General features: G+C 40.8%; 1 protein-coding gene across 5 annotated transcripts in view; it reads left to right on the forward strand.

Annotated features, from left to right (window-relative positions):
• The window catches only part of LOC133532727 (uncharacterized), a 38,144-nt gene that overhangs the window by 13,366 nt on the left and 7,219 nt on the right, over positions 1–17,559 (forward strand). The window contains exons 5-11 of one of the 5 annotated variants that reach the window (XM_061871510.1): positions 3,561–3,670; positions 5,262–5,273; positions 6,741–6,924; positions 7,544–7,621; positions 9,381–9,541; positions 11,030–11,152; positions 14,170–14,260. In XM_061871510.1, coding sequence (XP_061727494.1) covers positions 3,561–3,670; positions 5,262–5,273; positions 6,741–6,924; positions 7,544–7,621; positions 9,381–9,541; positions 11,030–11,152; positions 14,170–14,260 — 759 coding nt within the window. Of the gene's footprint in view, positions 1–3,560; positions 3,671–5,261; positions 5,274–6,740; positions 6,925–7,543; positions 7,622–9,380; positions 9,542–11,029; positions 11,153–12,860; positions 12,893–14,169; positions 14,398–17,559 lie in introns of all 5 variants that reach the window. The other 4 variants (XM_061871545.1, XM_061871536.1, XM_061871518.1 and 1 more) reach the window with 4 other exon arrangements.

Here is a 17,559-nt window from a genome sequence, read left to right on the forward strand (position 1 = left end):
TTTTCCTTTCCACACTCACTGACAGAACACACTCTCACACTAAAAGAACTACTTGCTTCCTAGTTTCACTCATTCAAAGGTTACAAAACAGTAATACAATGCAGAGAGTATTCCTGGATCCTGTACAAGGTATGCCAGCTCTGCAATACAAACAAGAAAAGTGTACATAGAAAAATGTATTGTCGACATTGCACAACTCATTTCCGCGCCTACTGCTAAGAAATCTTCTGTTTCCTGCCTATTCATATAATTCATCAGTGGTGAGCATTCCTTGGTTATTACACGGAATAATTCTGAATACACGGAATAGTTCCGAACTGAAGAAGATTCTCGGGTTTAGCCGTTTAGCTATTACCTTAGGTGATAGTTGTTGCTCAAAATGAGCTTATCCTAAGTTTTCCAACTAAATTATATTTTTATATTTGAACGCTTTCGTACTTAGTAGATACGTATGCTTATATTAGAAAGACATTTGCAACGAATATTTGATGATCAAACGAAATTCTTGAAGTGAAGTTCGATCGATATTATATGAGTCACTTCATTTGAAGATTTAATATTATAGGGACATTCTTACACAAATTGACTAAGTCCCACTCCCACGGTAAGCTTAAAAAAAGCTTGTGTTGTGGGTACTCAGACAACGATATATATAATATATACAAATACTTAAATACATATTAGAAAACATCAATGACTTAGGAACAAATATCTCTCTGTGCTCACCACACAAATAAATGCCCTTACCGGGATTCGAACCTAGGACCATCGGCTTCATAGGCAGGGTCACTACCCACTAAGTCAAATCGGTCAATAATATTATGGTAAATAGTTAAATGTGTTTGGGTCTATTCTATTCTAAACCAGTGGACCTTAAGATTTCGGTGAAACGGACCATCTGACCAAGTACCACAGTATGAAAATAAATGCCTGTAAAGAGAAATTTCCAAAAAGTGTTATTCTATTCTATTTATAAATTCGCGGACCACTTCGGATGCTTCCAGGGACCACAATTGGCCCGCGGATCACCGTTTAAGAACCACTTATCTTCACACACCGCCCAAGAATGTGAGATGATCATTCGCCCGCACGACGTCGCGTGAAACCTCAACAATAAGCACCGGAAGCAACTAATACTGTCACAATGCAATAATTTATGCGATGAGATACGATAGCTACCATTATCCGACTACAACAAATGACGTAAAGGCGAACGAATGGGGCGCGGGCGTAACTGTGTACGCCATAACCAGAGCGTTATGCGCGCGCTGTACCGCGACGATGCCATAATGGACATTTGAATATGTATTAGGAACTCATGGGAGTGGGATAGGGTATACATTTACGAATTTGGAGGGCTGTAAGAGAAAGACCTAGGAAAAAGGGCTGTGCGAGATACGATATAAACAGATAGAATGTGATCAGATGACAGGCGACAGAGAAGTATGGTATGGAAGAAAATAACATCCGCGCCTATTCTGCGAATAAGTTAAGTACAGTCAAATGATGATGGAAGCCGACTTTAAACCTCCCGGCGTTGTAGAACTAAGCGTTTTATATAAACATTGTTTCTTGGTGACGAGCCCGAAATGCATTAATAGCTCGTATATTATCATTTGTTTGGTGGGTATTCTAAAGAAACCGTTTCCAATGTGACTTTTCTCCGTCTTACAACCGAAGAGTTTTTTCAGCCCCATGAAGAAAAATTGGCAAGAGATTCCGTAAACAGACGTCAATTAATAGACGATAAAAACGTTCCGTATAACCATTAAGTGAATACTGAACACATCTAACTGACAGATATTGCGGCAATTAAAATAAATTAAAACGGCTTTAAAACGTACCTTCACGATTACTATGTAATCACTAATAATCAATTGAATTTTTAACCACAAATTTGAAATTCTTCCTGAAGTCAATGCCGCGCGAACAATGACTGCACGAAGCTATTTACGTGATCAAGCGCATAATTAGGACGTGCATTCCCATCGCTTTCAGAGTCAACCGTTCGAGGAAACCAGTGTCAACTGTGACCTTGATATTCGTAATGACCTGGCTTAATCGTAGAGGGTACTCAATATTAGTTTATTTAGACGTTCGATTCACTTGTGATCGGTAAGCGTTTGTAATGCTGGACTAAGCCGTAATCGACGCATTCACGCATCGTTTGCTCGCGATGTACGGAGTGACGCCCAAATGTTTCAGGAAGTACCTTTCTAGACTATAATTTAAAACTTTTTATGTCTTTATGATGTTTAATAGTTTGACTTTTATTAGCGCTGTGCTGTGGCGTTTACATGCTCGCTTAGATATATTAGTAGAAAAACAGGTACAATTACAATTCATTAAAATAAAAATAAAAATACACAGATATTACTAGTAGTAATTATAACGTTTTTTCGTTCGCTGTTATAACGGCATTATGAGTAACTAACGGATAGTCATTATAATTAATTATATCATAATATTGTAACATGTCACTTTCGTGGTTTATGTCATGTTTTAATACTTCTTGAGTTATTTCCAGAGCATGAAGATGTTTTGAGGGATTTTTTCCATTGATTTTAAATGAGAGGCTAATATAATATACTGGCTGGTTGTGTGAGCAATTAACACGAATTAAATTGATATTAAAATTACAAAATAATTATTCATTATACACGTTCCGCATTATGTTCATTTGATAGTTCGCGTGAGTGATTGCTAATATGTATCACTCTCGTTCATGCGACTACGCATTGTTAAGTTTCAGTCTTCATCGTCGTACCAGACATTTATTATGAATTTAATTGATACAACGCGCCGCCTAAACAGTATAAGAATTTAGATTAGACGTTGCATTTACATCGGCCATCGAATTGTAACTATTTATAGTGACCGTATCTGTTACTTTCTTGGTTATTTCGATGGAAAGGCGTAAAGACAAGGTTATATAAATTAATTAATTAAAAAGACGTGAAAAAATAGGTATGTTAGATTTATTTTAATACAAACCTACTTAGAATGATAGGCTAGATAAGATAAGAACCTACATGAGTTAATGTAATGTATCATTTTAAAGTCTAATATATATTTAATGGTGTAAATAACACTGTGTATTCATTGTGTTTTGTAATGTTGCCGACTTGGATCTGTATCTTTCTTCAGTAGATCTCTCTTCTTGATCGTTCCCTCACTGCCGAGGATCTTGACTCCTTATGATCGTGTTGACCTTCAGTAGATACATCGCGATTTATATGAGCTGACGCGAAATTTATTATATACTGAACTGTCAATGCTTTCTTCAGTCAATATCTATATCTGTTATATACATTTTGTTGGTTCAAGGTTAGCTGGAAGAAAAGAGAACGCTTGAAGGGATAAAATGGCTTAATTCATGTTTTCCATATATGACCACTCGCGTTTCTCTCCATATGATACTACCTACCTACCTTAGAACGGTAATAACCGTAATCTGAACCTAAATTAGCCATGCTAACGGCTGGCGTGTTTACAGATACGCCGAGCCATCCTTATACACATTCAAGCTTCATTAACGTTTGCAAAATCATTGTTTACAGGTACCGGCATGACATCCGAAGCGCTCGGTGTGTCCGTAGCCCCGTCATTCTTCCACTCTTGCGTGTCGGATGGAAAAACCGCCACCATGGAGGACGTTCAAAGGTTCAAGGTGAATTGCATTTTCATTTTTGCACAGCGATTGATTAGGTACGCTTAAAGCAATCGCGAACGACAATGTTTTGCGACAATTCAGCCATTAGGAAACTGTAGGTTCTCTTATTATTTGAATTAAATACTCAGTGAATCGACGGAAATAAGTTTTGAAAGGAATGTTACCTATGGTTTGCGTCCGTTTCGATACGATTACTAAAGAACAGCTGTATTAGCAAAAAACGGCGAGAGCGATGCTTCTTAGGTGAGTATATTTCGTTTAAAAGTTGCCGATCCATATGGTTAGTTCTTTCACGGCTAATAACCGCTTGGTAACCCAACTTTAAATAGAATTGCCCAGGTCATTCGAACATCGCGGTTTCTGTAAACAGTGTGCATTTACATAATTTCCATTGTACACTGACAAAGAGGATGATATGAGTAATAAAAAACTTGTTTGTGTGGTTACTCACAATTAGCAGGCATCTGTTTTGGTAGGTACTGGAGACATACTAACAATCACAAACAGAAAGTTAATTATGCTCGACCAGCATGTTTTCGAGTGTAACGCCCAACATGCTTGTATAGACCTACATATTTTCTATTGGTTATATACTTGGGGTCCGTTTAATGAATGCTTGTAACTGTAATGGCAAGCGGAAGTATCTTCTAACTTATTTATTATAAAGAGACTTCCGTTTTGTTCGTTACTTGAAGACTTGCTGGTCAAACGCATATTTTCGGAAGCAGTTGATTTCATTTACGATCTAGTTGCGGGATATTTTTTATATAAAGTTTTTAAAAAGCTTAGTTATTTAGAAAATATGTACAGTATAATGAGTAATGCACATAATATTATTAAAGATAGCGGTTGCACCATATTAAAGTGGTCATCCGATTCGGACATGTGTTTTATGTAAATGGTTTTATAATGTGGTCTAGTTTAGCTGGTTACATCGTCACGTTACAGTTATTCCTATTATAATACTGTATAAACCACTAACCATACTAAATTGCAATGAAACAAGTTGCAATAACGTCTTGTATGTAGGTTTATTATTGAATGGAAAACGGGTTTTTATCAGTTTGCCACAGTTGCTTACTTAGGTTTTTTCAGTTTGAAAGGAAGGCTGGAACACCATACATATTTTCATGGAAAAATGCAAATTTACTGGCCAGGTAATTGGGATCTAAACTTTATCTATGATTCCTAGATACTAATGATTCTTTTGTGTGTTGTAGTAGTAACGATAAGGTTAAATGGCATTTAATATGACCTGTTCAAGATTATCATCGATTTCCGATTCCAAACCGATAGTACAATAATGCATGTGTCGCGATAAGACATGTTATTACCACCACAAAGGCAGCCCTAATCGCTTTATCATAACTCAATAAACAGAAACTATCGCACAACTAGTATTTTATGTATTCTGATAGGATGATAATTTGAAATTGCGATGAGCATATCTTTTTTCTCACCACTTTTTATCATAATTTTATCTTAAACATGACTAATTCGAATCGGCTGATTAACACTAAGTATAAGCAATTATTGTATATAGCTTTGATATTGTTTTCACTAAATTTATCTAAACATGCGGCTGAAGGCTGAAGTGTGCGTGAGTACATATTGCAAGACACAAAATATTTATACATATACGCATATAACGTAGATCTTGCTACAGGCATTATAGCGCTTATATTTATGTTACTTCGTGACGTTCACCAATTAAGACAACATTTTTAATGGTGAATTTATTTGCTTTTAGAACGCTTCATTTTAATATGGCAAGTACTTTTAGATGTATAAATAGTGAAGCTAGAATTGAATTCATCATAAGGCACGTAGTTATTGCGGTAATTGTACCTACATTAACACTTGGGCGGCAAAACTTAAGAATGCTTCAAGTCCTACAACATCGCGTCGGTCGATTGTTCTGATGGCCACCGACCGGCCATCAGATCGATCGATGGCGTACACTCTATTTATTAGTTATTTTTTAAAGAAATTACGAGTGATGAGTAAATTGAAGCTTTCTTTGTTACCGTACAAGGTGTGTAGGTAGACAATTTTACGTCTTCCCTTGGCCAAAAAGAAATTTCCTGCCATCATACCGTGCAACAACTATTATTTTTTAGAGCAATTAAAACGGGCGCCTTTTGAAATAAATTTTCATACAAACCTTGTTTTCATTGCTCTTGAGTGTACGGCCTTGGATGTTGTAAAAGAAGTAATGTAATGTGACAAATTAGACTTCATATCCTTACTAAGTATTTAGCGTAGTGTAGATAACACTTCAAAGTACTACCGCCGGTGCTCCCCGCTATATTTAGACACGTAGGCACCCTAAATTCCTAACCCACCGCAACACTGATAAGGGCTTGATTCATAAAATTAATTTAGTTACTCACATCCTCTACTCGCTGACTCATCCCATTCTCGGATATTTGTTCGAATTGCGATACCACTTGAGGCCGCACTATTTAATGATTTGAATTTAATGGGTAGTTCATTTGTCTTCAAGTACGTGGTCTATGTATAGTAATTCTCATTGAGAATATGGACACGGAAAAATGTCTGGAGGATTTTATTTAATTATCCTCAGTTTTTTAAAGAGTTTAAGCATTCATACCATGCTCTAGCGTTATGAAAGGGCCATCTGATATTTAAGAGTCTTGAATCTAAAGATTAATTTTACGTATGCGTGCACTCGTAAATTTTCGGACTATTTTTAAAAGGCGATGAGCCTTATTCTTCTCTTAAAAAGGAAGGACAACGTAAATAAACATATGTATACGATGCCCTAAAGAAAACAACTGAGCATTTCAAGGGAGAGAGGCCAATGTTTTCTCAATTTTTCACATAATGCCCCTTGCGTTCCTATCGAACTACTACCCATGCCCAGCCACAGCTTATCCTTGCGATTTATATTTATTTTAAATCCATCGCCTGCTTTTTAGACCGAGCGTCTGCCCTTCGAGTCGATCGTATGCTGCACATAGACATACTTCAACATCTTATAGGGCCCATCCCTTCATTCCCTAAACCAAAAGCAATATAATTCCTAAAACTTTCGTAACGCTAGGTGGCGACCCGCATAATGCGTCAGCTGATCGAGCAGTTCTCTGCGGGCGATCTGTTCGGGCGCGACAACTACGAGTACTACGCGCGGGTGACTGGCCGTATCCTGCGAGTGAAGGACGAGTGGATATGCTCGTTCAGGGACCCGCCGCCGCCGCGACACCGCATCGACCAGGAGGCCTACGCTAGTGAGATCATCTATATGTGTATTTATTAAGTCCTCGACTCAATCCTTGTAACTATGTGTACGATACCAGATAATGTAGGATAAAAAAGAGTGAGAAAAAGAACCATTTTCCTTGGATCAAACTCAACAACTTTACAGTATGTGGTTGCTTCTATTTACAAAGTACCTAGTATATTATTATACTAGTTAGCATCGCATTTAATAAGTAATTAAAATAAGGTTGCGAAAACATGCTGTGACAAATACTTAGCGAGTACATTACATTTGTTTGCTTTTGAAACAATTACTCTTGAGAAAGTGTAAACAAACTCAAGATAACATTATTGCAGATAGTATAAAGTAATCTATGTTATCATCAAATTAGGCTGTTCTCAAAAATAAGATAGTATGTTTACGCGCCGTAATTGTTTGAAATTTAAGATGAAGTCTCGTTAGATTGGTATGTATGTATGTATGCATATATGTCACTTTATTGCGCATAAACAAGTTAACATAAAACAGACAAAACAAAACAAAAAAAATGTTATGTACAAAGGCGAACTTACCCCTAGATTATATTGGTGTTAATTTTAGGAATATAATTAGGGTTTGTTTTTTAAGTTTCTTCTAACTTGTTACAGGACAATTATCACTGGAAGCCGAGAAGACGTGGCTGCAATGCGAATGCGATCGTTGGGGCAATAAATTTAATTTAGAAGGTAAAATTCCAAGTTATTTGAACATGATAATAGTGTATGGCATGAACTGATAAGTATTATGTAAATATTTTTTTCATGTGTAATGACCATGACTACTTCCGGTTCCACTTATTACATCCAGCTCGTCGTAGCTGTTATTATTATTATGGATGTGGCGACATTATTAGAGTAAATGATGGATATAAACTATGGATGTTCATATATACTCAAATGACCTTGTAAATAGTTTAAGTCAATATCAAGAAAGAAAACTACAGCATGTCTATACGATGATTAGTTCTGTTTTAATTCATGTGCTTTTTCGTAGGTAACGAAATTGTGGTGTTATTATTTGATAATGAAATTCACTAGTCATGTACCTGCACTATAGTATTATAAAGTACGATTTTCATAAAACGCATCAAAACTTAAAATAGAATTTTAAAAAACATGTCGAATCAGAGCGTTAACTTTAGAATGTTTATGCATACCATGTTCGCTGTCGTAATTTTTTAAAGGAGATAATTCTGTTTTCAAAAGTTGTTATTTACCCACTTCTCATATCTATGAAGCATTTTACGTTAATCGTACTTAACTTGTACATCTTTCGCAGGTCGTCTGAATGTGTCTGAGAACTATTAAAACTAGTCAAGTACCGTTTTATCTAGTCAATATTGTAAATACGTCTGGTGAGTTCATATTGTGAATGAGTAAATTTGATAACTTACTGTTGGTATCGGTAACGGGTTGGTGGCACTAGTGATGTATTGATTGTGTAGAAATCACCGAATGTTTGGACGAAGTTATACAAAACGAATCAAACTAATAGTACTAAAACTGAGTCACGAAAAAGCAAATGTTTGATGAAAATGAAGAAAAATGTGACGCACTTTTGATTTTTCATTGGTTTTTCAAGTAGAAAACCTTCGTTACTAAAAGTCGAATTATAACGTTTCCATTAACAACTAATAAAGATATACTTGGCACAATTTTGTAGTTTCGATACTTTTCTTATAACTACGTCCATTGTTATCAGTCACAAATCACGATTACTAATCTTGGGAGCATACTTAAACGAAGAATCATACAAATCATCCCAGTTCACTCATATTACATTAACATTTACAAAATAATTCGGAACATTTACGATTTAGAAATATGTTATGTAGTGTTACAATTAGGTACATATTTTTTTTATAAAATAGGAGATGATATATCGTTAAATAATTTCTTATAGCAAATTCTACTATCACAATCACTGTAGTTATCCAAGTAATTAACAAATGAGTACATTTCCGGCTTCTTTCATGTGTGTCGGCAACATTCCACGGGGACGAACAAAAGATCAGAGCTAAATGACACAAGCCGCTTTTTTAAATGAAAAGATAAATGTCATAATGTTTTCTTTATTTTCATTACTCGATAATGTAACAAAAACGTCGTATTGGCCTTTCATATCTTTCTAATGTTGACCGATAACGTATCATGTTGTCATTTTGATACAATACTCAATTGGCAATCGGAGCTGTGCTTGTGAACGTGTAGTTATCTACTACGGTCTTTACTTGCAGGGAAAATTCGTCACTTAGCACATTTTACTACAGATAAACTTTAAAAATCTGTTCGTCAGGCGTTGATTAAATACTCAAAACTAAAAATGTATTCCACTCGTTAAAACCTCGATTTTTATTTCTTGACAAATATTTGATATAATTTTTCAATACCTTTCTTTCACAGTTCTTACCAAACTGATCCTTATAAACACTGCATAAATTGTCAGGTCTAACAAAGTCTGAGGAGTGTCAGTCAATGCCCGCGCTGATGGGCGTCGTGGGCGGCAGCGCGGCCGGCGGCGTGCTCGGACTCGGCATCATACCCGAGCACTCGCTGCTGGACTCCTGCACCAGGCTGTCCATCTCGCTCGAGGAGAGCGTGTTCAAGGTACGTGCGACGAGGACGGCACGAGGGCTCGGCATCATACCCGAGCACTCGCTGCTGGACTCCTGCACCAGGCTGTCCATCTCGCTCGAGGAGAGCGTGTTCAAGGTACGTGCGACGAGGACGGCACGAGGGCTCGGCATCATACCCGAGCACTCGCTGCTGGACTCCTGCACCAGGCTGTCCATCTCGCTCGAGGAGAGCGTGTTCAAGGTACGTGCGACGAGGACGGCACGAGGGCTCGGCATCATACCCGAGCACTCGCTGCTGGACTCCTGCACCAGGCTGTCCATCTCGCTCGAGGAGAGCGTGTTCAAGGTACGTGCGACGAGGACGGCACGAGGGCTCGGCATCATACCCGAGCACTCGCTGCTGGACTCCTGCACCAGGCTGTCCATCTCGCTCGAGGAGAGCGTGTTCAAGGTACGTGCGACGAGGACGGCACGAGGGCTCGGCATCATACCCGAGCACTCGCTGCTGGACTCCTGCACCAGGCTGTCCATCTCGCTCGAGGAGAGCGTGTTCAAGGTACGTGCGACGAGGACGGCACGAGGGCTCGGCATCATACCCGAGCACTCGCTGCTGGACTCCTGCACCAGGCTGTCCATCTCGCTCGAGGAGAGCGTGTTCAAGGTACGTGCGACGAGGATGGCACGAAGGCTCGGCATCATACCCGAGCACTCGCTGCTGGACTCCTGCACCAGGCTGTCCATCTCGCTCGAGGAGAGCGTGTTCAAGGTACGTGCGACGAGGATGGCACGAGGGCTCGGCATCATACCCGAGCACTCGCTGCTGGACTCCTGCACCAGGCTGTCCATCTCGCTCGAGGAGAGCGTGTTCAAGGTACGTGCGACGAGGATGGCACGAGGGCTCGGCATCATACCCGAGCACTCGCTGCTGGACTCCTGCACCAGGCTGTCCATCTCGCTCGAGGAGAGCGTGTTCAAGGTACGTGCGACGAGGATGGCACGAGGGCTCGGCATTATACCCGAGCACTCGCTGCTGGACTCCTGCACCAGGCTGTCCATCTCGCTCGAGGAGAGCGTGTTCAAGGTACGTGCGACGAGGACGGCACGAGGGCTCGGCATCATACCCGAGCACTCGCTGCTGGACTCCTGCACTAGGCTGTCCATCTCGCTCGAGGAGAGCGTGTTCAAGGTACGTGCGACGAGGATGGCACGAGGGCTCGGCATTATACCCGAGCACTCGCTGCTGGACTCCTGCACCAGGCTGTCCATCTCGCTCGAGGAGAGCGTGTTCAAGGTACGTGCGACGAGGACGGCACGAGGGCTCGGCATCATACCCGAGCACTCGCTGCTGGACTCCTGCACCAGGCTGTCCATCTCGCTCGAGGAGAGCTTGTTCAAGGTACGTGCGACGAGGACGGGTGTTAAATTTGGCCATGAACAAAGGTAATTGCTTACCATCACGCGAATCGGCTGCTTGTTTGCTTCATATATCTTAAAAAATCACATGTCCCTAACGTTGCAGGTTTCGGTGAGTTCATCTTCGCAGTCGTCGCGCAGCAACTCCAGCCCGCACATGACGCTGGACGAGCTGCGCGCCATCAACAAGTACGCGGAGAGCACCAAGAGCCTCTCCTATCTCCCCCAGGTAAGGTTGTTCACGTCATTGAAGCCACATTGAACGTTTCGTAGACATCTGGTTTACTCGCGTCTTAGGAAAGCCGCGTAACTAAGTACGGTCGCCAACAGGTATATTCCGCATGAATTGGTTATCGTCCGGCGATTTAATAGTAAAGAGCCATAAAAACATAAAGATAAGCTAATTCGTTGTCTATTGTATAAAGAACGTAAATGATTTCTTATACTTAACTAATAATAAAAACTAACGTAATACGCAGTAAGGTTCAGTGTCAAATGACATCACTTTAAATTGTAAATGCAATAAAAATATTGGAGGGTAGGGTTTTAATAATAAAACTTACGTAAGACACAGACATACAGGTTGTTTATTTAGTCACCTGCAATAATTTACTGGGTGAATATACATATAGGTCTTACTGAGCAACTTTAGTAAAAGTTGCTCAATATGACTTATATATTCAGCCCGTAATTTTTTTATTTTTATACTACGTCGGTGGCAAACAAGCATACGGCCTGCCTGATGTTAAGCAGTCTCCGTAGCCTATGTACATCTGCAACTCCAGAGGAGTTACATGCGCGTTGCCGACCCTAACCCCACCCCCCTCGTTGAGCTCTGGCAACCTTACTCACCGGCAGGAACATAACACTATGAGTAGGGTCAAGTGTTATTTGGCTGCGGTTTTCTGTAAGGTGGAGGTACTTCCCCAGTTGGGCTCTGCTCTAGATCTGGAATGACATCTGCTGTGCTGTGCCCTACCACACAAGGCGAGATGACATTCACATTGCCCATACCTCTCTTTTGGACGTAGTTTAAGGACATACCCGGGTCCATTATTACAGGTGACTAAATAAACAACCTGTATGTTAATGTTTTGTATGGCAATCGGGAATCTACAACTAGTATTCCGCTGGAACTGGTTTATACTATCCGCGAACCAAACTGAGGACCGAGGTCATATCACTATCTGTAAACAATATTGACATGTATTTTAATTGAAAAACGCTTTTTAAAAATAAGTAACTATTACTTATGAAAGCAAAATAATGTAAATTATCGTATGTGATTTATAATTGTTACATATTTGACGTAACTTATTCTTCAAAAATGTTTTTCAATAAAAAAAAACAGGTCAAAATCGCTTACCTTCTTTCTAATGCTAAAAAAATTCTATTTCGTATTACGAGTCCGTATAACGTTTCGAAAAAAATGCAATTGTTACAAGATTTATAGCTGTTTAGTATATAAAGAAGGCGGATGAACTATACACGGCGAGGCTCATTCATCTCTCTGATCGATGATGATCGCCATAAGTTGTATCAAGACAAATTGTCTTAATACAATTTATGGCCATGACCACTTATACGTATATATATTATCTTATCAACGACCGTTGTTTGAAAAAAGACAAGATCATGCCGTATAACCAATTCTTGATGGAATAAATGGGCCCATACCAAGTTGCATACACGTTCAGGGCACATTTAAGGCAGCTGCTGTCTCTACTAAAAAGACCGCAGTGGCTTTAAGAGGCATTACATGTAATGAACGTGTTTCTCGATTACTGAAGATAGAAAGTTCTACGTTATTTTAAAACTAAATTTATTTACGTACTTATTCAATCATCAAAATTAAATATCTTTAATGTTTGAATACTTACAGTATATTTACCTAAAAATAATTCTCTCCATGTATAAAATGTGTGTTTGGGTTCTAGCGCTCACAAAAGGACTTTTTCTTTAAGTGATGGTGAAGATTTCTCTCAATCCACCCGTAGCGCCACTGTCCACTGCTCCTGACAAATAGTCTGTCAACTGTACTGTCTTGTCTCTGCCATCGGGTACCATTATTCCAGGGGCGAAACGTTCTGTCAAGTACGCGTGAATATACCTCAAAAATACTAGGCATAAAATATTTATCTTTTGCGAAAATTCAGCCCTACGGCGCATCACGAGTACAAATCACGCATATGGGTTCACCATTTTCGATTTTTTGTGTCAAAAGGGGATCAACACTTAAAATAGCTGCACTAGTTACGTTACGCACGACGTAAGTGTGTGTTGTATGTGTGTTTGCCGCTGTGTGTGGAGCGATCTTTATTTTACGTTACGATTACAAAAATGTATACATACGTTGCCCTGTACTGCAGTGGCTGAAAGGTTGTATCGTTAACTTTGCACTTGATGCCTCTGAAGTGAAGTTAATGCAAAGCTTGCCAGAACGTTGCTACTGGGTTTGTGTACTCGATGCTCTCAACAAATGAACCATTCATAGATGTTTTCATTACAAATAAACATCATTCATTTTCTCATTAGTTAGCAAGTAATGTCAGTCCTATGTACGGAATAGATGTCTGATGCCTGAGCTCTATCTGTGGTTCATTTTCACCTCGACTGCATGTTGGTTTTCTGTGGATTTAGGACGATCTGTGGCTGCCCTTTTAGAATTGTTTTAGTTTGACTTGGTCCTTCAGAGAACTTCTAAATTGACACAGCTTGTTAGAGGTGTGCGCACAATGGTGTGTGCGTGTATATAACGCAGTGCAGTGTGCAAAACACGTGATAAATGTGCGTCAAAACCGATATTCTGTCAGCATATACACAGCTTTTATATGTTCTGAACGCTGCCGATAATCTGTGGAAGTACAGCGAAACTTTAGGATAAATTACGCTTTTATTGGCGATAATTACAGTCGTGTTTATTATTTTGGTGTGCAGGATATCTAACGTCATTCCCGTTTTTGTCACTAATATTGTAGACGGTTGGTACTAACTGAACTAACGTTCTCGTTTCATGTTAACATTTTTAACGATATCATAATATCATCCCGGGGGTAGGTTAACTTACCCATCAACATTTTTTTATAATTGGAGTCCTTCGAGCCGGATTTATGTGTAACACGAGGCGATTTAAAAATGTTAGAGCCAAACTATAGTTTCCCTATCGATTTAAAAAGATACGGCAACTATAGGAGCACCTTGAAGCCCCATTGTTGGTGCGAGTCGGTGACGCTTGGGTTGTGGTAGGTCCACGAGCGCCAGCGGGCGCGGATGCGCACGCGCTCGGAGTGGTTCCTGCAGGGCGCGGCGTCGCTGGACGCGCCGCGCACGCGCGCCGGTACGCCCCCGCCCCCGCTCCCGCCTCCGCTCCCGCCCATGCCGCGCCTCGCCCAAGGCCGCTGCGGCGACCGCCAAGAGAGCACGGCCCTTTACGTGCTTGTTGCCTGCCTAGAGTTTTTGTTTTGACGCGCACCGGTACTGTGACTCTGTGTTCGTTTGCTTCGGTGCGGTTGGACTAACAGCGCGGTTGGGGTTGCGTTCTTATCCTTAATTTATTAATTTTAGATGGTAGTCAATAAAATACGCTATTCCTTTTGGTAGCCTGCAATAAATATGGGTAGTTGACTGCCCTGCATGTATCATTGCTCCCGAGCGTATTAAAAAAATTAAAATAGTAAGAATGGCGCAAATAGCGCTTGAAAGTTTGATTCGCGAGTTACAAAAGACAATAATGTCACTAGTTAATAGAACCAGTGCGTTGGAGACCAAGATAAGTGAGCAAAATATTACAATTATGGATCAGAATGAAGTGATGAACCAACTCAAAAATCACTTGGAAGGTACCTCTACAAAGACACGTAAGTCAATTTCAAATGCATCTCCGGCAGCGCTGCAGCGCCCGGTGCGTCAAGCTAGATTGAAATCGGTTGCGACCGCTGCAGCAAAAAAATCAAGCGCGAAAACTACTGGACGATCACTGACTACTGACGTCGGAGCGCAGCCGATAGCACCCGAAGCAAGCCGCGCGGAGACAAAACAGAACGTCCCTCTCACTCTTCCCGCTGATAAGGAGCCAATACAACAGGGTGTGGCCCCAGTGCCAGAGATCCCAACCGCGACTCCAACAAATGCTATGCGTGATGAACCCAGTGGTCCCTCACGACCCAGTATTATTGCACGTTCTGAGATACCAACTCCTGCTAATTTGAAGGTGACTAGTGATGAATCCAATGAGGACAGTAGCACCAATCCCAATGCTTGGAAACATATCACATACAAGCGAAACAATAAACCTCGACTAATAATTACTGGTGCGGGAAAAAAAGACGATGACCTCCAAACTGTAGAGCGTCAAAAATACGTGCAGGCTTGGTCATTTAGACCAGAAACTACCGTACAAAATGTGACGAAGTACTTAAGTGAACGACTACCGATGAACGAAATCACTGTAGAAAAACGAGACATTAAGACTGATAAACACGCAGCTTTTATTATAGGCTTTCCGGAGCGGGTGCATGAGCTTGTATATGCACCAACTACGTGGCCGTCCGGTGTAAAAATATCGGAGTGGTTTCGACGCCGAACTGGTGGGGCGCGTGGCGCGCGGCCCGCCGACACTCACGCCGCCGCCGGCCTGCGCGGGCGCTTGCCCCACCCCGACACCAGTCGCACTGAGCAGTCGTAAACTTAACAGGGAGCGGACTGGAGCAACAACGAATGCGAGCGAGAATGAAACAATAACAGTATGTCATCAAAATATTGCCGCACTGGAGAAAAAAACACTTCGCCTGGAAGTGCTTCTACAGGGAGAACTTAAGTGCGATATCCTGGGGATCACCGAACATTGGCTACAAACGGCGAATTTGAATTGTGTTCAGTTAGACGGCTATAAACTTGTTTCGCATTATTGTAGAAGTAATATACTGCACGGCGGTTCGTGTATATACGCGCGCGATTACATGAAATGCATTGAAAACTTAGATATAGTGAACTTATCTGTAGAAAGATACTGCGAAATCTCAGCAATCGATCTGATAGATTTTGGTATATCTATAGTTTGCATATATAGAACTAACTTAATTTGTATAAGCGACTTTCTTGATGTTTTTGAACGGGTGCTCAATAAGATTAACGAATTAGAGCTACAGTGTGTGATCCTGGGTGATTTTAACGTAAATTGCTTAGGTGAAAGCAATGCGGAGATAAAAAAATGGTCCGATATGTTATGTTCTCAAGGTTTGGAGAATTTAGTAGATTTCCCTACGCGAATTACCGCTACAACAGCGACTTGCTTAGACCACTTGTACTCAAATTTGCCGATGGGTTCAGCCACCGTGAAGCCAGTTACTACTAATCTAAGCGACCACCTCGCTATCAAAGGTGAATTAAGATTATTACGTAATAAATCTAACATAAACAACTCCAATATATACACCAGGTCTTTTTCTGTGATGAATCAGGCAAATTTTACGGAGGCTATTCATAGTGTTGATTGGAACTACATACTCGCCAAAAACACGAACGCTATTGAGCTTGCGACTTCCATTATTAATATTATAGTTAATCAGTTCGATATCTGTTTTCCTTTGCGCATGAACACGATAAATAGCAGGCGTAGCTCGTCTTGGATTAGCCCAGATGTTAAATTATTTAAGTCTTTATTATTCGACATGATAGAATTAAGTAATACATTCCCAAATTATGAGCCAATTAATCAAATTGTATATGACATGAAAATCCATTATGATAATCTAATTAAGAGTAATAAATCTAGTCACTACAATAATATAATTCAATCTAGCACTAATACATCTAAAGCCATGTGGAATGTAATAAATAAGGAACGGGGAAAACATAATAGCCCTGTGTTAGATGTGACAGACGTTCTTCTAAAAAATGATGGGACAAAGTTTAGTTGTAAAAAACATGCATTAGATGCCATCAATTATAGATTTCTGGGTGCAGCCGAGGCGTGCGGGGCGCCGCGCGCTGACGTCGCCCGCGCCCTGCGCCAGCTGCGCGGCGCTCGACCCGCCGCGGATTGTTTGTTGACCCTCCGCCCCTTTACAGCGGATGAGGTACACCGACTGGTTGCTTCATGCATTCCACCTAAGGCGTCAAAGGACATTTATGGAGTTAGCATGAAACTGGTAAGGCTAGCGCCAATCCCATTAGCTTTTGCGATGGCAGAACTTTTTAATCGGTGCATAAAAGAGGGCACTTACCCAGATCCGCTCAAAATAAGTAAGGTCGCTCCTATCTTCAAAGGGAGGGGTAGCAGAGGGGATATGGATGGCTATAGACCGGTATCAATCATCCCGGCAATAGCAAAAATATTCGAACATGGCCTAAGTGCCCGCCTCTCGCAGTTCCTAAAAGAGACTAATTGTCTATCTGAGAGACAGTATGCGTACCGCGTGGGCCGATCCACTACATCTCTGTCCCGTGAGCTGGTACGGCGCATAGTAGCTGCCAGAGAGAGTCAGCAGCTGGTCGCCGTCTTGTGCTGTGACCTCTCAAAGGCATTCGACGTAGCCGACCATGCAGTTCTTACAGGTAAGCTCCGCCATTACGGCATTCACGACACATCGTTGTCCTTGTTCACGAGTTTACTCCAGAATAGGACACAAGTTGTGG

This window comes from Cydia pomonella, chromosome 2, assembly GCF_033807575.1.
Source record: "Cydia pomonella isolate Wapato2018A chromosome 2, ilCydPomo1, whole genome shotgun sequence".
NCBI lineage: Eukaryota > Metazoa > Arthropoda > Insecta > Lepidoptera > Tortricidae > Cydia > Cydia pomonella.